This window comes from Denticeps clupeoides, chromosome 7 (genome assembly GCF_900700375.1).
Source record: "Denticeps clupeoides chromosome 7, fDenClu1.1, whole genome shotgun sequence".
NCBI classification, from domain to species: Eukaryota; Metazoa; Chordata; class Actinopteri; order Clupeiformes; family Denticipitidae; genus Denticeps; species Denticeps clupeoides.
Window position 1 is genome coordinate 4,446,863 of NC_041713.1, and position 22,237 is coordinate 4,469,099.

Sequence of the window (22,237 nt, forward strand, 5' to 3'; positions counted from 1 at the left end):
TAGCCTAGTGGGCAACACACTCGCCTATGAACCAGAAGACCCAGGTTCAAATCCCCGCTTACTACCATTGTGTCCCTGAGCAGGACACTTAACCCTAAATTGCTCCAGGGGGGGACTGTCCCTGTAACTACTGATTGTAAGTCGCTCTGGATAAGGTGTCTAATAAATGCTGTAAATGTTTCCCAGAAGAACATCGGCCACAGAATCAAGCCGCCTCCGCCTGCTTGTTTTCTTCCCACAGAGCATCCTGGTGTTGTGTCTTCTCCAGACAAACAATGCTAGTGCCCTGGCCATCCAGGACTCCTTCAGACCAGGGCACCTTGTTCCGTCGCTCTGTGGTCCAGATCTGACGCCCATGTGGCCATAGTAGGCGCTTTTGGCAATGGACACCATTCTGTAGGAACCAGCTCTTCCTGTGAGCCATCCTGGGACACTTTTCTAATTTTCTGACCACTGCAGATTCAAAAACGTTTTGGAGATGCTGTGAGCCAGTTGTTTATCCGTCACAATCTGGTTCTTGTCAAAGTCGCTCAAATCAACTTCAACGAACAATTAATGTGAGGCCTGTGATACTCAATGGTACCTATTTACATATTTTACATTTAAGGCATTTGGCAGACGTCCTTATCCAGAGTGACTTACAACGTGCTTCCATGTTACCACAATGAAGTAATCAATCCTGGTTCAATAGGACCCCCAACTATGAATACAATATTTTTATTCACTCTGTTGTAGTTTCTATACATAAGTCAGACAATAAGAAGGTTACAAGTTCATCTAAATATTGTCTAAAGAGGAAGGTCTTGAGCTGCCGTGTGAAAATACACTGAGCTGTTCTGACCTCGAGGGGCCAAGACGGAGAAGAGTCTAGATGAGCGTCTTCCTTTTACCTTCAGAGATGGAGGGACCAGGCGAGCAGTACTGGAGGCTCGGAGTATACGTACCCATGAAGTTGATGTAGTTTGTCCCCATCAGCCGGAATGAGGAGAAAAAAAACAAACAATGTACGACGCTGCCCCCGTGTGGCGCTTCTTCAGAATTACCTCGCAGTGTTTTCCCCTCACTTCGATTTATTGCACGTTGGACTTGCTACACTTTACATTTGCAGCATTTACCAGACGCCCTTATCCAGAGCGACTTACAATCAGTAGTTACAGGGACAGTCCCCCCCCGGAGACACTCAGGGTTAAGTGCCCTGCTCAGGGACACAATGGTAGTAAGTGGGGTTTGAACCTGGGTCTTCTAGTAAGTTCACAGGCGAGTGTGTTACCCACTAGGCTTCTACCACCCAATAGTTTGTCTGCAAATATATTCAGTTAAAACTAATTTATTATCTACTTATTATCTGTGAACAGGTAGTAGAAAAAAACACGAATGTAAGTTCGGACCCCAACAGCAATGTCGGAATAATATTACACCGTGACGCAACGTCCCAAACAAAACGGCGAGTTTGTCATGTCATGTGTGGGGGAGAAAAAAAAGAAAAGTTGAACAGTTATTCAACACAATTCGCGACAAAGTACAGCGTCCAAGACCGGAAGTCGTTGTTAAATATGGTTCGGCCACATTAAAGGCCGAGCTGGAGTAAAGAACCCCGCGACGTGCGGTTTTCTTGCCTTCAGAACGAATTCGTTCGCGTTAATATTCCGTTATAACACAATAAATAATTATGCGCCGTCGCGACGGTCGCCGGCGGACCTTTATTTTGAAGGGGCGGCCGTGCCGTCCCCGCGTGTTTCCGGCCGCCAGCGCCGCGGATCGCCTCCAGCTTCACCCTGCCCCGAAAAGAAAAGAAAAGAAAAGAAAAGAAGAAAAATCTCGGTGACGAAAACAGACGGAGAGCAGACATGACGAGCGGAGCCGCGCCGCCGCGGCCGGACGAGTAGTCGGGAAGACGCGCCGCGGTGCTCGACGGGACGCGCGTCCTCCTGAGGAGACGGGCCCTGGCCAGCTGCTATAATCGGACGCTCCGGATCGCCGTGCTCGCCCCCACCCACCTTCCCTTTTTGTTGTTGTTTTTATTCCCGCTGTTCGGGTGAGTTTTATAGCCGCTCGCTTTCAAAATCCGCGCAGCCGAAGAAGCGAGGACGAGGATGTTTTGGGACGCTTTTCTTGTGAAATAGCGACAATTCGGCGAGACGCAGTGCGTTGTATTTTATCGTGTGTTTTATTTGATCGGTTTTGTGAGTCTATCGGAAGTGTGTGTGTGTGTGTGTGTGTATTTTTTCTTGCGTGATGCAGGCCTCGCTCGCTGCCCGGTGACAGCTGAGGTGGAGGTGGGGTGGCACCGGGCGGCGGGCAGGGCCGCGGAAATCAACTTGGCTCGGCATTGTCTGCAACCTGTTGTTGTGAAAGGGACAACGAGCTCCATGTTGGGCGGGCGGCCTGGAGGGCTCCGCTGCCGCTCGCTCGTCGCCGAAATTGCACGATAGCCGGCCTCCACAGAGGGACTCTGTTGTTCGCTGCGTGACTGACTGACTGGCGTGTGTGCGAGTCACGTGGCTCTTACTGTAGTGGATTTTTGTTTTATTGGCCGACTCACGTGACTCGAACGACAGTTTGTGCCATTCCGGAAAAAAAAAAGTTAATTAAAAAAAAGAAAAACGAGATTTCGAGTTGAATGTCGACGTCGGTGTGCTGATTGGTCAGTCTCCTGTACGCCACGTCACGTGGGCGGCTCTCTTTCACTTGTAAACAGTCGGCTGCTTGAATAGTATTTATTGTAATTTGTTTTGTTGGACGTTAAAGGCTCCGGACATGGGCTCTGTGGTCACCCCGATATCTGGGCCAGCGATGAAGCCGAACTCGCATACTGTATGTTGACTCTAAACAATAGGGTGGTAGTAGCCTAGTGGGTAACACACTTGCCTATGAACCAGAAGACCCGGGTTCGAATCCCACTTCCTACCATTGTGTCCCTGAGCAAGACACTTAACCCTAAATTGCTCCAGGGGGGGGACTGTCCCTGTAACTACTGATTGTAAGTCGCTCTGGATAAGGGCGTCTGATAAATGCTGTAAATGTAAATATGAGACGATTATTGCGCATGCTTGTATTTGTGATTAAGATTGACTTTTTTTTTTTTTTTTTGATCGGATGTCTAGTGAGCTACAGCCAATGGGGGAAAGGGGCGGAGCCATCCAAACCACACCGCCTACGGCTACCCGATTTGGATTGTGCATGTGCAACGAGTAGGGTTAGGACTAGGGTTAGGAGTAGGTTTAGGCAGCACCATGGTGGCTTTCAGAGTACACATGCACAGTCCAACTTGGGTTTCCTGTCCAAATCGGGCAGCGACACCGGCCCTTGTGGCGATCCATGCCTTTACCCCTATTTCTTTTTTCTCGTGGCATGTATCAAACCTCCTGTTGTGCCATTTCACGTGTCACTTCCCGCTTATGTTTTTTGCGACAGAACCTTTTTTACGTAGGAAGCGTGAAGCATCAACTCGTGGTGCTGCTCTAACCTGGTCGTCCACTAGGGGTGCTGAAATGAATCATATATTCGATGCATCGCGACGTGAACATTATCGATCACGTCATAATGACGTTGCTTGGTTATTTTCTGGCGGCAGTACATGGATCTTGATCCATGTGTTGTTGAACCTGAAATTAATGATGATACAGTATTGTCATCCAGTTGATTTTTAAAATTGTACATTTGTGGTGTTGTATACCTATATCCGTATGAGAGAGAGAGAGAGAGAGAGATTTTATAGGCTCTTATTAAATTCCGTCTTGTGTACGTGTAGTTATTTACTGGTTCTTGGCGCTCGAGGTGAACTGGTTGGCATCCTGGCCCTTCTAAGGACAGATGGCATCTGTGGGAGCAGGGCTGTGCCATCGCAGGACTCCACTCCGCAACAGAACCCGCGCTCGGCGGGACAATGGCAGTTGGCGGCGAGCGTCGGAAGCCCCTGGTGTTTTGCGAAGGAAGTCTTGTGTGTTTGGCCTCATGGGCTTCCCACCACGGATGAGTCATGGCAACCGGCGGCGGGGGCTGCGTGCGCGGAGAGGGCCGGCGCTCGGCTGCGGCATCTGCTCGTGTCAGGCACAGCCCTGCTGCGTAGAATGGAGACGCCGATTCCATTTGCCCTCTGCTTCTTTCCTCAGGATCCGCAGTATGCCGGCGCCCTTGCTGTAGCAGAGAACGGGCAACCGGGCGCACTGGGACCCGAGCCATGGGGAACACGGCCACCAAATTCCGCAAGGCGCTCATCGGCGGGGACGAGCTGCTGGCCTGCCAGCTCTACGAGAGCAACCCCCAGTTCAAGGAGTCCCTGGACCCCAACATGTCCTACGGGGAGCCGTACCAGCACAACACCCCCCTGCACTACGCTGCTAGGCACGCCATGGTGAGGCTACTCAGGTGAGCTGCTGCTGGTGCGCCCGGTGATGACATTTCTCTGGAGTTCACGTATTTGCTCTGCGGTTTTCATCCAGGTGAGTCTACTGAAGCACAGATCCTTTTAGTTCGAGTTTCTTCTGCTCCTCGGATGTCATTGGTCCTGCAATGTCAAATAATGCTGACCTTCAGGAGAACCAAACCAAAAATAACGTAACAACGGTTCTAATGGACATTCTATTCCACGCAGAGTTAAGATGATGAGAGCAAGTTGAATTCAATGCGGTTGAATTCTTCGCACATCCGAGCGTCAGGCTACAGCTACGCGAGGAATTCTTCACATTCTTGTGGGAACGCGTCCGGCAAGCCCGAGGTCCAGCTCCGTAGCCGATTCGCAGCTCGGCACCCAGGGCCTGCTGTCGGGTGTGGCAAAGAAGGATGGCTACCCAGACCATTTGGCAACGAATGCCCCGCCCGGTGCCAGAAAGCTGGCAGAATTTTACTGCTTTGCGAAAGATGTGCGTGCTGGATGGGGCCAATCAAAGCAGACTAAACCGGGGAGACCCATCCAACCAGACTTATTTCCATAAATATTTATTATAGGATCATTTGTCATTTATCATTTAGAATTATATTTTTGACAAAGGCGAAGTTGGCAAAGTATTTTTGTGACCAGTCAACCAGTGATGTCCAAGTAACTTTTCCTAGTAATGTAGTCTAATAATGGACAAAAGCAGACCTGTAAATCATGCATCGAGAGTACATCACATGGCAATTGTGTGGTGGGACCTGTCTATCTTGTATCATTACGTTTCTCGTGCCGCAGCTTTATTTGGTAAAGAATAATTACAAGGTGTGTGTGTGTGTGTGTGTGTGTGTGTGTGTGTGTGTGTGTGTGTTTTGGAATTTGCTTCTTGTGCTGCTTTAGCCGTGATAGGCCGACGTAAACGCGAGATCTCGGATGATTCATTCAGGCTGCATGTGAGACCACGGCTGGCCACTTTCCTTTGTCGTTGTTGCTATGAGACCTCCAGGTCTGGGGACCGCGCGCGGTGGGTCCGTTTCCGTGCCAGGCCACAAATTTGAACAGCGCTTGACCCATAAAAACCCACGTCTCTGACTAAACAGTCCTGGACGATATGAATAAACGTTTGAGCGTTGTTAATCCTGGCCACGCCCAGTGACTGGCTTCTGAAACGTCTCCAGCGGCGCTTTAACTGTCCTCACCTCTCTGGGCCGCGCCCGCAGGTGCTTCCTCATCAGTAAAGACGGAAACCCCAACAAGCGCAACGTGCACAACGAGACGGCACTGCACCTGCTCTGCATGGGTCCCAGCATTCTGCTGGGGGAGGGGGCCCTGCAGCCACGCCTTGCCCGCCCATACGAGGACGAGCGCCGGCGCGCAGACTGCCTTCAGATTGTCCTGAAGTGGACCGGCGCCAAGCTGGACCACGGGGAGTACGAGAGTGCGGACGTCAACGCCGGCGACAACAAGAAGAACACTCCTTTGCACTACGCCGCCGCCTCAGGGATGAAGACCTGCGTGGAGGTGAATAGGCACCATTACGTGGCTTGAATATGGGGTTATTAGGTGGGGTGGGGTATTGAGTGAAGGAACGGGGGTGGTGGTAGCCTAGTGGGTAACACACTCGCCTATGAACCAGAAGACCCAGGTTCAAACCCCACTTACTACCAACGTGTCCCTGAGCAAGACACTTAACCCTAAGTGTCTCCAGGGGGGGACTGTCCCTGTAACTACTTGTTGTAAGTCGCTCTGGGTAAAGGCGTCTGCTAAATGCTGTAAATGGAAAACAAAGATTCACTTTATTCAGCCACATTTTGCTAAGTCATCACCATGGTATTTACTCGCTGTAGAATACTTAAGCATAAATTCCGCTTTTTCTGGTCCCAATCCAGTAAAAAAAATCTTTGAGAATAAAGATCAGAAGTATAGGTACAGAGATTGTTAACCTCACCAATAAGTAACCAATACTGACACTAAAAAAAGTAAAAAGGTTTGGTTTAAAAATGTAACTCGAGTCAAGTCAAAAGCCACAACTGATGGACACGGCAGGCTGACCTCTCGCTCGCATGTGTCCTCCGCCGTCTCCAGTTACTGCTGAAGAGGGACGCCAACCTGTTTTCGGAGAACGAGAACAAGGAGACGCCGTGCGACTGCGCCGAGAGGCAGCACCACAAAGACCTGGCGCTCGGTCTGGAGTCTCAGATGGTGTTCTCCCGCGACCCGCACGCCGACGACATCGAGGCCGAGTACGCGGCACTGGACCGCAGGGAGGTAAACGCGGAGCCAAGCCGCCAATAATAGGGCCGTTGATTTATGGTCTTTAACGAATTCCCCCTTCTCCGTTCCCCCCAGATGTATGAAGGTCTGAGGCCCCAGGACCTGCGGCGGTTGAAAGACATGCTGATTGTGGAGACGGCCGACATGCTGCAGGCCCCCCTGTTCACCGCTGAAGCGCTGCTTCGTGCCCACGGTGAGCGGCGGCCTTCCAAAACCACCAGACTCTGACCCGTATGTTCCTCCCACCGTGTCTAGAGGCTCAGGTTAGGTGATCTGGTGAATGTGAGGACCCGGGACTTTAGAACATGCAGGCCTGCAGCAGTCCTGTAGGATGCCCTGGTGATTCAGTTTCAGAATCAGAATCATGTGTGTGAGCGAACACGTAGAAGGAATTTCATTTTGGTCGATGGTGTCTCTCACGCACAACTGTATAGACAACAAAAATACACAATATAGTCCAAGATCTTGTGTACTGACAATACAAAGATTAAGATAAACCTTTATTAGTCCCACAAGTGGGAAATTGCACTTGTCACGGCAGAAAGTGGACAGAAGCAGAAGGTAATAGCAGCAAAAACAGAGGTAATAGCATCACAAAATAGCATTACAGAAATAATCACAAGTGTAAAAAAAAAAGTGTACTGTGTCGGCTGGTCCTGGTCTTCTAGATCGTCTGCCAGAGGTCAGAAGGTCAAACCTGTAATGTTCTGCCCTTTTCCTGGTTCTTGAGCGGGACAAGTCCTGAATGGAGTGCACGGGGACACAGATGATCTTTTCTGCCATCTGTACGGTGCTGTCCTGTCCTGTTTAGTGGCGGTACTAGACTGGGATTGAGGCGCACTGGACAGACTCAGCGTCTGCAGCGTAGAACTGGATCTGCAGCTCCTTCCTCAGTTGTCATTGTCAGAAGTACATCCTCTGCTGTGTCTTTTTGAGGATGGAGGAGAAAATGGCCTCCCACTGCAGGCCCTGGGAGATTGTGGTAACCAGGAAGACCCTGGCCCGTCTGATGTAGTGAGGGGGAGCAGTGTTGGGGGACGTCTCATGAAGTCCTGAAGCCTCTTGAGCTCCAGGTTGTGCTACCTGCACCAGAGTAGCAGTACTGTCTGTGGTGTCATCTGCTGCCGTTGTTGTTGAGGGGAGGAGAGGCCAGTAAAACTAGTTTTCCAGATTTGCATGATATCTGTTGCCCAAACGTGTACAGCAGAGTTGTGTGTGTGCAGATTGTGGCATGGTTATATACGTTTAGATTTTGGTCTGTCTCAACTTTGAGGTTTAACTGTAATTAGGTTAACTTTTAGGTCAATTGTTTTTATCAACGAATTTTAGACGTAAAAGCCGCACATGTGATGAGAACTATAATGAAATATATCAGGTAACTTTGCTGACTAATTAAACAAGACCAAATGTTGTTCACAAAATACAAAAAAACGAATCTTTATTTCCCCTCGTTTAATTGTTATTATATCACCGTTTCGGTTACCTGGATCTCCCATCCGGTCACACAGATGACATCAGTTCCGCAACACACAATTGCGGCATTAATTTGAATTCCAGATACTTCTGATGGATGAGCAGATGGCTGGGGGGAAAAAATGATGACACGGACACGCTTTCTTTACAATGACGTGCAAAAGAAAACACGTGTGGTCAAAAAATATGGAACAAATCAGTGTGTCTTTCGTGTCTGGAATGGATGTGTATTCTTGAGTCTGTAAGGTAACAATAATATAATAAGATATCCTTGTTTTAATTATGATATGGCTTTGACTAAAACAAATAAAACTAGACTAAAATAGTAATCAAAAATTAGAAAAGAACACGCCGATAACTGTAACGGTGCCACATTTGAAAGATTCATTGATCTGCGTCTTCGTGCAGTAATAAAATCAGAAAAAGCCTGAAAATGATGCCTCACTGCCATGCAGCAGTAAACTGGATTAGTTCTTCCTCGTTTTGTGAGTGCGTGACCTTGTCTAGAGGTTGTGTTCCACACTCAGACGTGACATAGGATGCAGGGAAGCGTTCCCCTCCATGACTGATTGCAGCTATATCGGTACTGGTCTCTCAGGGGTTGGCCACCATTTGCCTCATTTGAAATGGCTAAAAAAAAAAAAAAAAGAGAGAGAGAGAGAGAGAGAGAAGGGAGTTAATAAATAAATAAATAAATAAAATAATCACACAAAAATTCAACTTCCCTGCTCTTCACAAGAATGTTGGAAAGTGCAGATGTTTGTCACCCTGTGCCAGGATGACAGTTTGGGTGCGACAGGCGACAGTCTAAATGTTTGAGACATGGGTGACGATTGTCAAATGACGATCAGGCTGGCATAATCTTTGTCCTGGAAATTTTTGATTGCGCACCCCTGCTAGAGAAGTCTCCATTTTCTAGCCCAAGAAAACCTGAAATGTTGTACCTCCTGTATACAGTTATACCAAGAAAAGTTCAAATGTCTGGATATGATGACAAATGAATCCATTTGTGACTTTTTATGTTAGTAAAACAGCGCAAGTCCATGAAGATCTATATTGTAGGCGATAATGACAACTACGTGAAGCGACCTTGTTTATTTACGGTCCAGTTTTATAAAATGCCTGCTAGAAGTGCGTGTACATCGGAGTGCTGGTGATGGACATGTGTTTTTCGTGTTGACGTCAGCCACAAGCTCTCACCTTCATCACCAGCCTCGTTTCCACCGATGTTTCTGTGTGTATAGATTCTATAAATGGCGTTAATGAAGTTAGAATATTTTGTGAATAATAATCGATTCTTTTTATTTTATTTTATTTATTTTTGCACAGACTGGGACAGAGAGAAGCTTCTGGAAGCCTGGATGTCCAACGCAGAAGAATGCTGCCAGCGTTCTGGAGTACAGATGCCCACCCCTCCACCCAGCGGTTTCAACGCCTGGGACACGCTGCCATCGCCACGCACGCCTCGTACCACCCGCTCCTCCGTCACCACGCCCGACGACCTGAGTCTCACACCTGGCGATGATGGCACTCCCCTGGTGAGTAACCGGCGGCACAAAACCAAAACTAGTCCCGGGTGAGCCCGGTTGTTGACTACAGCGAGATCAAAGTTCTTAAAGGTCCCCTGCTTTTATATCAATCTTAGTGCTCCCCTAATACTGTATCTGAAGTCTCGTTCTGCAGAAAGCCTTTCGTACAATGAGATTTCCCCAGGACGTGTAGCTTAATGACGATGAGGACAAGAGAGGAGGACGGAATGTCATTATTACGACATAAGGGGAAAATTTTCTAGCCACTGCAGGAACATAGACAGGCCAGGGGAACTCGTATTACTTTTAAATCATCTCACAAAGGAACATTTTCAGAAGACCGGATAAACCAGCATATTTACCGGATAAACCAGCAGATAAACTTTGTCGGCACAGTGCGTGAAGAGACATTCCTGATTCTGACAGATAGCGCTTACGAGCATGCCGGCTCTATCTAGTGGTGCTTCATTATGTCGTGATGGACTTTTTACAGCATTGAGTCAGGGTGGGCCTGTTTATTTACACCTATTTATAAATCTAAGACCCGGGTTCTCAAGGTCCAGACTGCAGATTCTTCCCTGTTCACGTGATTTCTGGGAATGAATACGAACAAAAAGGCCTCGCTGATGACCGATCATCACGTGATTTTAGCCAAGCTGAGGGACTCTTGTCAACAGTGAGCCGTTTTTCCTGTGTTTCCATGAAATGCTGCTAAATCAGCCATTAGGACCCTAGTCCATCAGCAGCGAGTACCTTCCCGTGACTTGTTAAAGAGCTTCAGTCACGTCTGACACAATCAGCCCTTTCAGCCACTGGTGCCGACACGGGGACGGCGGCCATCTCCGGCAGCCCTGCTCACAAAAAGGGAGCAGTTTCTGGTGAAGTGCGGCACTTCAGACCAGCGGCTGGATGGACTGAGTTCCGTTTTGCAAATTAAAACGCACGGTCAGGAATTTCAGACCATGGTAAACGCACGTTTTCTCTGCTCTGTCTGCAGTGCGGGATTTGTATGTGCTCCATGTCGGTGTTTGAGGAGGCTGTTGACATGCCGTGCAGCCACGACTTCTGCAGGGCATGCTGGGAAGGGTGAGTTCCAGATGGTCCGTTCCACAGCGCCTGTTGTTTACAGGGTCAAAGTGAAATGTAGAGCCGTAATTCTAGGGAGTTCTGAGTCAAAATAGCCTAGTGGGTAAAGTAGTTGTCCGCAACGTTGCAGGTTTAAACGCTAATTCCATTTTTATGTATTTCATTACGCTACGTTGTTCTGTCACAAGACCGTTTTTCTCACTGCCCGTTTGCTTTGTAGGTTCCTCAACATGAAGATCCAGGAGGGCGAGGCCCACAACATCTTCTGTCCGGCCTACGACTGCTTCCAGCTGGTGCCTGTTGAGGTCATCGAGAGTGTGGTGTCCAGAGAAATGGACAAGCGCTACCTGCAGTTCGACATCAAGGTGAGTTCCGCCAGTCATGTAGGAGCTCCTCTGCTCTGAGTTCGTTCCTTAAATTATACCGTCTAACGTGGACTCGTTATTTTCCTGCCATTTTGTTGCGTCACTAGCGAAATTAAATAATGAAATAAGATAAAACAGGTCTATACACTAGTTTCATTTTTTTATTTCGTAAGCCAAATGATTAATTCAAGTTTTTTAAAAATTAAGGGTTTAAGTATGAACTCAAGGATGGGTGGATGGGGATTTTTAGGCCGACTTGGATAGCAGCTGTCTGTATATTAGGTGCCACCGGGGTCTACTTTCAGTGCATTCAATCGTTTGGTGACAATTGTTGGACTACTTTTCTGTCTCTCTCCCTCTCCAGGCCTTTGTGGAGAATAACCCCGCCATTCGCTGGTGCCCAAGGGCCGGCTGTGAGAGGGCAGTGCGTCTGTCCTGCCAGGGCCCCGGTGCCAGCGCTGCCAACCCACTCAGCTACCCCCTGCTGCAGGCCCCTGCGGTGGACTGTGGCCGGGGCCACCTCTTCTGCTGGTCAGTGTCCCTTCAGTTTTCCTCATTCGTCACCTGGACATTCGTCCACCAAGCGTCATGAAAGTGTGTGTGTGTGTGTGTGTGTGTGTGTGTGTGTGTGTGTGGGATGTACATGCATGTGCATGCATGTTTCAGGTGGTCATGGAAAACAGCTGAGTGATAGCATTGCCTGGGGTGCCTGGCCTTCTGTCCCCACCAACACACCTGCTGTCACACGCCACGCCATGCAACTCCTCCACATATTTTCCTTTTGCCCAGCAGTGAGATTTATAGGCTCATTTTCTCTCTCACACACACACACACACACACACACACACACACACCTCCAAAAATAATGTCTGTATAATCATAGGAGGGCAAGTTACTAGTACATAGCTGAACAAACCTACTCACACACTTCCTGTTTTTTTTTTTTTCTAGAACAAAAATAAAATGCAATAATGTGACTGGTTGGCCGGACATTGTTTTCTTCAGCATGAGAGTGGACGCTCTGTCAGCGGTCAGATGACCTGTTTACTGTTTGTACTCAGGGAGTGTAAAGGGGAAGCCCATGAGCCGTGCGACTGCCAGACGTGGAAGATGTGGTTACAGAAGGTCAGCGAAATGAAGCCTGAAGAACGTGAGAACCTCTCTTCTTTATATGTAACCCTTCCCTTGTAAATAAATAAGAAATTATCTTAAAATCATGTGAATGCCAATGAGCCTTCTCGGATGTCAGAGTCGTATAAGGTTGAATAATAAACTTAAAAGAAATTTGTGGACTATCGAGGTAAGTTGGGGTCTCCAGAGGCTATTTACATTTACTTAATTTGGCAGACACTCTTATCCAGAGCGACTTGCACAAGTGCTTTCAAATCCCTCATTTGGACCATACACTTACCAACTCAGAACCCAACTCCACTCCCCTTTAGAAAAAGTATGAAAGTACAGAAGCGTAATGTTTTCTGAACTAAGAGGTACCTTTTAAAATGTAGTGAGCAGCTCCTATGCAGCTTAAGGAGCTGGCTATGGCAGCATGTTTAACGCGCTTTGATTAATTCCGTTTAGTTTTGGATCGGATTGGGTTTGAGACATCGGGAGAGCTAAGTGAGCGATTAAGCCGGCACCAACACACTCCCACCCCTCGGTCATGCTGAGGTGCCTTTTTTTTTCTCTCTCACTCTCTAAAATCTGGTCACCCTAACCTACACAGCAGGATTTTTCATAAATTCAGAAGGACAGTGGGTTTTTTTTTTCTGCATGTAAGAGGCCTTTTTAATGTAAGTATTTCCTTCTAAGGAAGGTTTGAAGATGTTGAAGCGGTTCTAACAGCTAGTGGAAACTAAGGGTGATGGTTAAATACAGAGGACACATTTCGTTGTGTCACCATGTGCTGTGCTTCACAATGACGATCACTTCACTTTCTTTCACTTTCACTATTTAACTTGCTATTCATATAGTTCAGTCAAATGTGCAAATAGCTAATTAGTAACTAGTTAGTAGTTAGTAAGACTGTTTTTCACTGCTTTGTGCTGCTCTGGGCCGGATCCGGAAATGAACATGCTGCCATGCTGCTTGTCCTCCGTTGGCTGCAGAGGGTCCACACTGTCCCTCTAACCTGGTCTTGCTCTCTGCCGCAGTGGCCGGTGTGAGTGAAGCTTATGAAGATGCTGCCAACTGTCTGTGGCTGCTCACCAACTCCAAGCCCTGTGCCAACTGCAAGTCGCCAATCCAGAAGAACGAGGGATGCAACCACATGCAGTGTGCCAAGGTGAGTCCGGGCACACCTAGAGGAAATAACAGCGTGGTGCTGAGGTGCTTGTACTCTCTGGCCGTGGTCCGTACTGTACAAAGGAATGCTTTCCAACATCCAACCAATTTGAGGTTTCTAGTATTCCTCCAAGATGAATGAATTTATTATTATTTTTTTTGTGTCTCAGTGTAAGTACGACTTCTGCTGGATCTGCCTTGAGGAGTGGAAGAAGCACAGCTCCTCCACTGGGGGCTACTACCGCTGCACCCGCTACGAGGTCATCCAGCAGGTGGAGGAGCAGTCGAAAGAGATGACTGTTGAGGTGTGCTCTCTCTCTCTCTCTCTCTCTCTCTCTTTCTCATGGGTGCATGCTGGGAGTCGGGCGAGGGTGCCTGGAGTAGCGGGTGGTGAGAGTGTGTTCCTCTTCCTTTTGAAGTGGGTGCAGTTGCTGTATTCAGGGGGCTCTTGCTTGGTCAGAGTTGGGGGGGTGGTTTAAGTTGGCAAGGTGGACAATGTAGTGCGGGGTATGCACTGTAAAACGGACAATAGTACTTCATCAGTACTACAGCGCCTTAACCAAAAATATCCTAAACTGCATTTCTCCAAGCGGACTCGGAGCTTCTACATGGTATCGTGTTTTTATGATTTCTAACTAACATTAGCGCTTCTTCGAACCTACATTATTTGTTTTATGAGTCGATAGTCGATTTTTGATAGTCGATGGACGTGGGGAAAGCAAGCAGCTGAAATCTCTCTATTCATCCTGGTCCTCTGCAGCCGGTGTGTGGATTCGGCGAGTAGATATTTGTTGGTTTGCGTGGTTGCAGGATGGCGGGCGCCATGTGTGAAACTCTGCCCTGGTTGAGAGCTTTTGTCGATTCGCCCGCGAACTAGTCGGGTTTATCAGAACCATGAGTCGATAGTCAATTTATTTTTTTTAAGGTAGTGATGAGATCTCACTCATGTAATTCATCCCTCCTGCATGCCACGCACACACACACACACACACACACACACACACATACACACGCACTCACACGCACACACACACAGACACATACATCTCAAAACACGCCTTCCCCATATATAAGGTACATTCATCAGCATATAGATCTACTTTTGGGAAAGTTTCTAGCATTTGTTGTACATCACAGCGGCGCAGGCTTGCACATGCATTCCACACACATGCACTAAGACAAATTCTCTCTCTATTTTGCACATAACATTGCACAAAGACAAACATTCCACAAACCTACCTCATCTGGATAAAACTGGGAACTGAACTGTATTGTTTAAGTTGGATTATTAGTAATACTTGAATTGTTTATTTATATTTTCTTTTTACTAGTTTGTACCTTTTTATACTTTTTATCTCTTTATTCTCAGATGGGCTATAGCAGGGGGTAAACCCCTTTTTTTTTTTTTTTAAATAAAAATAGAACTAAGGACAAATAGGCAACCGATGTTTCATAGTTTTTTTTCATGTACATCATGAATGTTTTACAGAAAGATTGATTAAATGGGATTAGTTCAGGAGCCAGTAACAGAAATGTTTTAAGATTTGATCTAATAAAAGTATTGAGTTTGAATAAAAAAAACTTTTTTTGTGAGTAATAACAGCTAATTGCTTGCTCATTTTAAGAGGATTTTCATGTTGCATAACACACTATTGACAGAGTTGTTTAAAAACTCAATTAAATCAATCGACAATACTTGATTCCAAAAATATTCAATAGTTGCATAAAACTGATTTTGATATCAATAGGAATTTCAAAAAACAAAAAGTGCAAGGCAGAGAAGTAAACACACCGAAGAGTATGTGTAAAGTTCCATTATTTACAATAAAACAATAGGCGCATGTGCAATTTGGCATTAAGTGAGCTGTACTGGTGGAGTTGAAAAGTTAGGGTAGCATTTGATTCAGGACTAGATTCAGGACTAGTTTCCTGGACGTACTGGTGATAAATTCCACGTTTGACTTGTGTCTCGCTGTCTTCACAGGCCGAAAAGAAGCATAAAAGCTTCCAGGAGCTCGATCGCTTCATGCACTACTACACCCGCTTCAAGAACCACGAGCACAGCTACCAGGTAAGGTGCTGAGAGAGCCTGTGACTGTATCTACATGGTTTAGCAATCTTGTGAAGACTTCATGTTCTCGTCTCTGCCCCCCCCGTCTTAGCTGGAGCAGCGTCTCTTGAAAACGGCCAAAGAAAAGATGGAGCAGCTGAGCAGGGCTCTGAGTGGGAGTGAGTGATCGTCAACCATTGGGTGTTCTCATTCTGAGGTGTTCTCTGAACGAGCTCTTCCTGTAGGACACTGTGCTGGTGATGAAGCTCTCCATGCTTGTCTTACAGGAGAAGCCGGGCCGCCGGACACCACCTTCATAGAAGACGCGGTGCATGAGCTTCTGAAGACCCGGCGCATTCTCAAGTGTTCCTATCCCTATGGCTTCTTCCTGGAGCCCAAAAGCACAAAAAAGGAAATTTTTGAGCTAATGCAGGTACTCGCTATGCTTTATTATCTCTGTACAAGAGTAATGATCATAAAATGAAGACATCAAACTGATGCTGTTTGCTCCTGCTTAGACGGACCTGGAGATGGTGACCGAGGACTTGGCTCAGAAAGTGAACAGGCCTTACCTCCGGACACCCCGTCTCCGGATAATCCGCGCCGCCTGCTTGGTTCAGCAGAAGCGGCAGGAGTTTCTGGCCTCCATAGCACGGGGCGTGGCCCCCAACGACTCCCCTGAAGCCCCCCGACGCAGGTTTCTAATTCCTGCTTCCTCTGATTTGTTTTTATTACTATATATTTGTATTATTGATATTATTAATATTTATTTAACCACTGGCCTTTTTTTTTTTTTTTTTGTGTATCCCCACTTCTATCGCCCTCTAGTTTCGCTGGCGGCACTTGGGACTGGGAGTACCTGGGATTTGCTTCTCCCGAGGTGAGGGACCTTTTATATTGACGTCGATTTCTGTCTGCTTGGAGGCGACGTGTTGTCTTTTATATAATTTCACCGCGCTCTCGCAGGAGTATGCAGAGTTCCAGTACAGACGTCGACACCGGCAGCGCCGCCGCGGAGATGTCACCAGCCAGCGCAGCAACACTCCAGATCCTGACGACCCCAGCGAGGGCAGTTTGGGTACGGAGACAACATTTTAATAATAATATAATGATATTTCTTCGATACACAAGCCATTCAAGCATTGTTGGAATTGCATTCTGAACAAGGTACGATTTTTCTCTTGTCCTACCTGCAGATCCCCGTGAGCTGGCTGGTGGCCAAAGACAAGGCCTCCCCGTGGTGAGTCTCTGGCCCACCTCAAGAACCTCATGTAGCTTGCTTGTGTCCTACGTTTGCGACTGTGATCCTTTTGACTGCGCCTTTGCTTTATGCTCTTTCATTGGTGAATGGCTGCATAACCTGAACTCTCATTAAAATTGTGATCTGTAGGTGGTGTTTGTACTTCATTTTTTGCCAATTTAAGGTGGAATAGAATGAATTTTTTATTTACAAAGTGTGTGTGTTATCTATCTATCTATCTATCTATCTATCTATCTATCTATCTATCTATCTATCTATCTATCTATCTATCTATCTATCTATCTCTATCTATCTATCTATCTATCTATCTCTCTATCTCTCTATCTCTCTCTCTCTATATATATATATATATATATATGTGTGTGTGTGTGTGTGTGTGTGTGTCACTTGAACTGAGTAAAAAAAAAAAAAGCACTTGTACAAGCACATTTATAATAATTAAGAGATATTAACCCTCTCCTTATGCAAATTATGCATATCACAATTCTCAGAGAAAATGTGATTTTCGGTTAGCTACTTGCAGCTAGCTCGGAGGTATTGTCAATTTATTTATTTATTTATTTTTTAACAGGACATAAATGGTCGAACATCAAATTTTTTTTTTTTTTAATAATCTGTGTTCTTAAACTAGTTAGTAGCTAATGCTGTCCACAGCCAGTGCTTCAGTTTCCACAACAGCATGCAGTCATTTCAAGATGTCTTTAGTCAAATGTTGCAAGAAGCATGTTTTACGTTATCAAAACTGTCCAATGAAAACTCAGCTGTGGCCATGGGAATAGTGCGATTTAAAAGGTGCTGTCATCTCTGCCATGGCCCGTATGCAGTTTTATTTGATACCTGCAGAACTGCTGAGGTTCCTTCCATGCGGGCCTGTTTTTTTGTATTAACTTGTGTTAAGTCCGTTTTTACAGCTTTCCACGCTTGAGGAACAGTTCATGTAACTGCTTGCGGAAACACAAACAACTTGGCATGTTCGCAACGCAAAACACTTGGAGCGATTGTCCTGGTGGACTAATGTAGACAAATGTAGGGACTAAACTGCCACACTAGGAGCTTCTGCTTAGCAGAACACATGACAACCCAACAAGGGACATTGATATGCTTATGGTCGTTCTCAAGTACTTTGTTGATTTTGAAAGCTGTTCTTAAAAGATTGTCACGTCACAGTCACTTTGAATAGAATTACTTCTTGGTGGAGCTAGTTCCTGTAACTGCATTCCAATAAGTACTCAATCCAAAAGCGCCTTTGTTTTTGTGGCTGCTTCAGTGGTAGAAAAGTTATTTACGACCAGATCTCTCCAACTCTGTTCCAACAGCCTCTGAGTTCTCTGGATGAGGATGACCCCAACATCCTTCTGGCCATACAGCTTTCCCTTCAGGAGTCTAACGCCATGGGTGGTGGGGATGCCGGCAGCGGGGACACCCAGGAGGCCCTGGCCAATGAGATGTCGCTGGGAGCCATCGGCACCTCACTGCCCTCCAGGCTGGACCTGTTGCGCCGAGGCCCACCTGCTTATGTCCCTCGCGCCACCCTGAGCAGCTCCGAGCTCCTGGAGCTGGGGGACAGCCTCGTCAAGCTGGGCACAATCGGCGCTGGCCAGTACAATCAACCTCCCTGCACCCCTCCGCCACCCGAGCACCTAGAAAACCCGCATCTCTCCTTCCACAACCCTTTCAGCAGCCAGCTTGCAGACTCCCAGCCCCCGGGCTCTGTGGGACTCGATCCTGCTGACAGCGCCAACCTCTTTGGCAACATCATGGCCTGGTTTCATGACATGAACCCACATAGCGTAGCTCCGGTTCCGCCCTCTTCTTCCGGCGCTCCCCCCGCCTCCGAGCTTTGCGTGTCCATGGTGGCCCCAGTCGCCGACCCACCGACCACAGAGCCACAGTTCCAGCACTGGCCAGAAGAGGGAGCTGAAAGCAACTGTCGGCTCTGCGGGCCTTTTACTGGGGAAGAACGGGACGTCTGCAGCGCCAGGCCGACTCAGCTCCACCTGGTGGGGCTGGACCCCCTGGGTATGTTGCCCTCGCCTCCAGGAGGAGGCGACGATACCGGGGTCGACACCCCCCTTTCCGGTGCTAATTACTCACACTCGGATGTTCCCAAATTTGACTCTGACCCCGACCAGCCAAGCAGTAGCTCATCAGAATGGGAGGGGCAAGTGCACCTTGTCTGATTTTCCAGGTCCTTTTAGCCAGACCACTTCATTCACATCTGTTTTTTTTTTTTTTTTTTTTTTTTTTTTCACTATCCCTTCTTTTAATAAGAAGTGTAATAGAGGTCTGGTAGGGGAGGGTGAGTTTCGCTCAAATAGCTAAACAGGAGATCAGAATTTTTTTTTCCCTCCCTCCATCCTCCTCTCTCCATTTCAATGTCCCTCAACTAGAGCACACAAACAGCACTTAAAAAAACTCACCTGAGGCATGAAGTGCCCTTGAGCCTTCCTGAGGGGGACACCACTACCTGAATCACACTCCTGGAATACAAGCACTCGGAAGCGGACAACGTTCAGTCCCCTTCATCATCATCGCAGCCTGTTTCTGATGGGACACTCTCGTGCAATCAACCTCATCACAGGGCTAGGATTTTACTCTCAACAATCAATTTAGTTTCGTTTTTTTTTTTTAAGGGCCTACGTCAAGTTCCCATTGGATTTAGGCTGCAGCTGACAGTTAAACCCACATCGTTGCCTGTCTAGTCACTGTCGTGTGCCCTGTTGGAATGAGCAAGCGTGCTCGCAATTTCGTCGTCAGCTGAAGTATTACTGTAGGTGCCAAAACACTGGCTAGCGAACGCGCAGATCACCAAGTCAGTGGCGTCCGGATTGTGCCTGCTGCCACATCTATACCCTCCGCCCTTGTCCCGAGCGTTCGCGCGGATCTGTGGTTACACAGGAAAAAACTGTCATGTAAAAAGAGCCACTGACTGTGGAATCCGAATTCGCAAGAATAGTCCTGGAGGTCGTGGTTTCGTTTGATTTTGGTCAAACTTAATCAGGCAGAAGTTTTGTTTTTCTCTTTTAAGGCCTATGCAGGAGTCCAGAATGTTCCGGAACACTGTCAGGGGTCAATAAAAAAAAAATTTTAAAAAAAATGTAAAAAACAAACGGTTCTTTCTACGCAATTCTTCGCAGTGCCTTTTTCGTAAGAGTGCGCGCGTGTGTCTGATTTATTGCCACATGTCCTGAAACACGTCTCCAAAAGAATTCCCCTTTTTTAAAAATAAGTTTTTATACCCCAGCCATCCTAAAGCAAGCCAGATGGTGAGAGCGTTGTGCAATTTCTTTTTTTTTTTTTTTTTTTTTTTTTTTTTGTATCGAACCTTTCACTAAACACTAATTTTTTAGATGATTTTGTGAGTTTTAGTTTGTGTCGTTGCAGAGCGTTTGCATCGTGTAATCAGTCATGCTCTAGCGTTGGTGTTACAAAAAGAGTTCAAAACCTAAAAACAAAATGTATGGTCAGCGGTATGATTGTTAACTTGACATGAATTTGCCTGGAAAGGGTGTGTGTGTGTGTGTGTGTGTGTGTGGACCTACAAAATACTAAATGCCATAATATATATATTATGAACTGATTCTGTATTTATTTTTAAGTTGAATATCCTTCAATACTCAATGAACTGAAAATTAAGGTATTGTCTGGTTATCTTGTAAGTTCTTTTCGAATGAGGTGATGATTGTAAGTGACCTGTTTAAAAAAAAAAAAAAAAAACTAAAAAAAAAAAATAAAAATGATGTGGCTTGCAGTTAATTAATCACGACTACTAATGTAGGCTGATAATAACTTGACTTTTGAGCTGCATTAGATACACTGTAAGTCTTTGACATGGAGTCTGTCTCCCCTGTGGCAGTCGGCCCCCTTGTTGACGCCTTTTTGAACATCTTAGCCCCAGTTTATAGTATGTAGCTCATCTATGTTGGTGCACAGCCGAGCAAAACCTCATCTTAAAGGATGTTACAACGAAAGTCCATACGCATGCAGTCTAACGCAAATACTGCTTGTTTAGAACTCACAATTGAAGAATCTCACTGCTTAAAATTCCGATGAAATTCTGACATCTTTTTTTTTTTTTTTTTTTTTGCTCATAGCGCTTTATGTAAAAATAAATAAATAAAATAATTTGGCTCCTTAATGATCTTCACATCCATTGATCTTGCAGTTATATTGGGACTTCTGAAAATCTACTGTAAACGTTTGAAGTGCAAAAATGGTTGTCCTGTATGTTCTGAAGTATTCTGTGCATTAGGTGAGCAAATCATTTTATTTTATTATTATTATTTTTATTTTTTTTGCCATTTCAATAATTGTGGTGGATATTCAAAAATGGCAAACCTATTTTGTTACCCAGTGAAATTTTATATTGTTAATTCTTGAACAAAAACAAACAAAAAAGGTTATTTGCACTTTTCATAGTCTATACTTGATACATTCCCTGTTTATATGGAGACAAAAAAATGTTTCATGTCTGGCCATTAAAATTTGACAATGAATTGAGTTTTGCACTCAGCGTAATTGTGTCAAGGTGTCATTTATTTGTTTGTTTGCTGCCGGCATTAAAGGGGTTTGGGTTCAGCCTGTCGAAGCTCAGACTGGATGCCGCATACTGCATCTAATTGGTCTGCATGGTCTGTTGTCCCAGAAGGAAGCAGTCATCTAAAGATGAGCCCGCAAACAGTTTGCTGAAGATGAGCAGCCTGGGGGTGTGGCTATATGACTGCTTAACCCGAATGCCAGTATGTATTGTGCCGTTCGGAAGCAGATCATGATCCCCTTCCTTTGTAACTGGGCTGCAGGGCAGTATTCCAACATGATGATGACCCCAAACACCTCCAAGAAGACCGCTGCTTTGCTAAATAAATATAAAATAAATAAATAAATAAAACTTATGCTAGAGGTGCTGGACTTAAACCTTATTTGGGGTCATCCTCAAACGGACGATAGGGGAGCGCAAGGTCTCCAACATCCACCAGCTTCCATGAGTGGAAGAGGGTTCCAGTGCCACCTGTGAGGTTTTAGTGAACGCTGTGCCCAAGAGAGTTAAGACAGTCCAGGAGAATAACACAAAATATTGATACTTTGGGCACAATTTGGACATTATCCCTTTGTTGCTAAATTTAGACATTAATGGCTGTGTGTTTAATTGTTTTAATGGGATGGCAAATATACTACATTGAAGATAGGATTCCTATATACAGTGTTGTTGCAAGGAAAGATATAATAAAATATTTACAAAAATGTGTATTTTTGACTCACGTGAGATACTGTAGGTCAGTGTACAGTCTGAGCTGTCAGTATAGGGTTGTACTTAATAACTTAAAAAAAGCTTGTTCCAGTCCATGATGTCAGACTAGATGAACCATGACTGAGCGAGCAATGGAAACAGATTTAAATTTTATGGTGAATGCTCAGGAGGAGCACAATGTGACTCTTTGAGAGGAAATGTCAGACGTGCACTCGAATGCAGCTGTCAGGCTACACCCACTGGGTGAGCTGGTCATGAGGAATGGCCCCCATAGTATCCTGGTCAAGCTGGTTGATGCA

General features: G+C 46.2%; 1 protein-coding gene across 2 annotated transcripts; it reads left to right on the forward strand.

Annotated features, from left to right (window-relative positions):
- The first annotated feature begins 1,734 nt into the window (after window positions 1-1,734).
- Window positions 1,735-21,161, forward strand: ankib1b (ankyrin repeat and IBR domain containing 1b). Of its 2 annotated transcripts, XM_028985294.1 has the most exons (20): window positions 1,735-2,035; window positions 4,113-4,368; window positions 5,593-5,893; window positions 6,458-6,640; window positions 6,722-6,839; window positions 9,449-9,657; window positions 10,646-10,734; window positions 10,955-11,099; window positions 11,464-11,630; window positions 12,161-12,249; window positions 13,250-13,380; window positions 13,550-13,684; window positions 15,364-15,450; window positions 15,542-15,608; window positions 15,717-15,862; window positions 15,948-16,126; window positions 16,258-16,309; window positions 16,396-16,507; window positions 16,626-16,669; window positions 18,007-21,161. In XM_028985294.1, exons 2-20 carry the CDS (start codon window positions 4,181-4,183, stop codon window positions 18,868-18,870), a joined length of 3,306 nt encoding a protein of 1,101 aa, XP_028841127.1. In that variant the 5' UTR covers window positions 1,735-2,035; window positions 4,113-4,180; the 3' UTR covers window positions 18,871-21,161. The 2 variants fall into 2 exon arrangements, with proteins under 2 accessions (XP_028841127.1, XP_028841128.1); XM_028985295.1 differs by lacking the exon at window positions 1,735-2,035 and having other exon boundaries at window positions 3,737-4,368.
- Window positions 21,162-22,237: the final 1,076 nt, after the last annotated feature.

Bases quoted from the DNA above. Each gene is read 5' to 3' on its own strand.
- ankib1b (XM_028985294.1), top strand. From the start codon at position 4,181: ATGGGGAACACGGCCACCAAATTCCGCAAGGCGCTCATCGGCGGGGAC. The intron at 5,894-6,457 runs GTGAATAGGCAC...CGCCGTCTCCAG, and splicing joins GGATGAAGACCTGCGTGGAG to TTACTGCTGAAGAGGGACGC. The intron at 15,451-15,541 runs GTAAGGTGCTGA...CCCCCGTCTTAG, and splicing joins ACCACGAGCACAGCTACCAG to CTGGAGCAGCGTCTCTTGAA.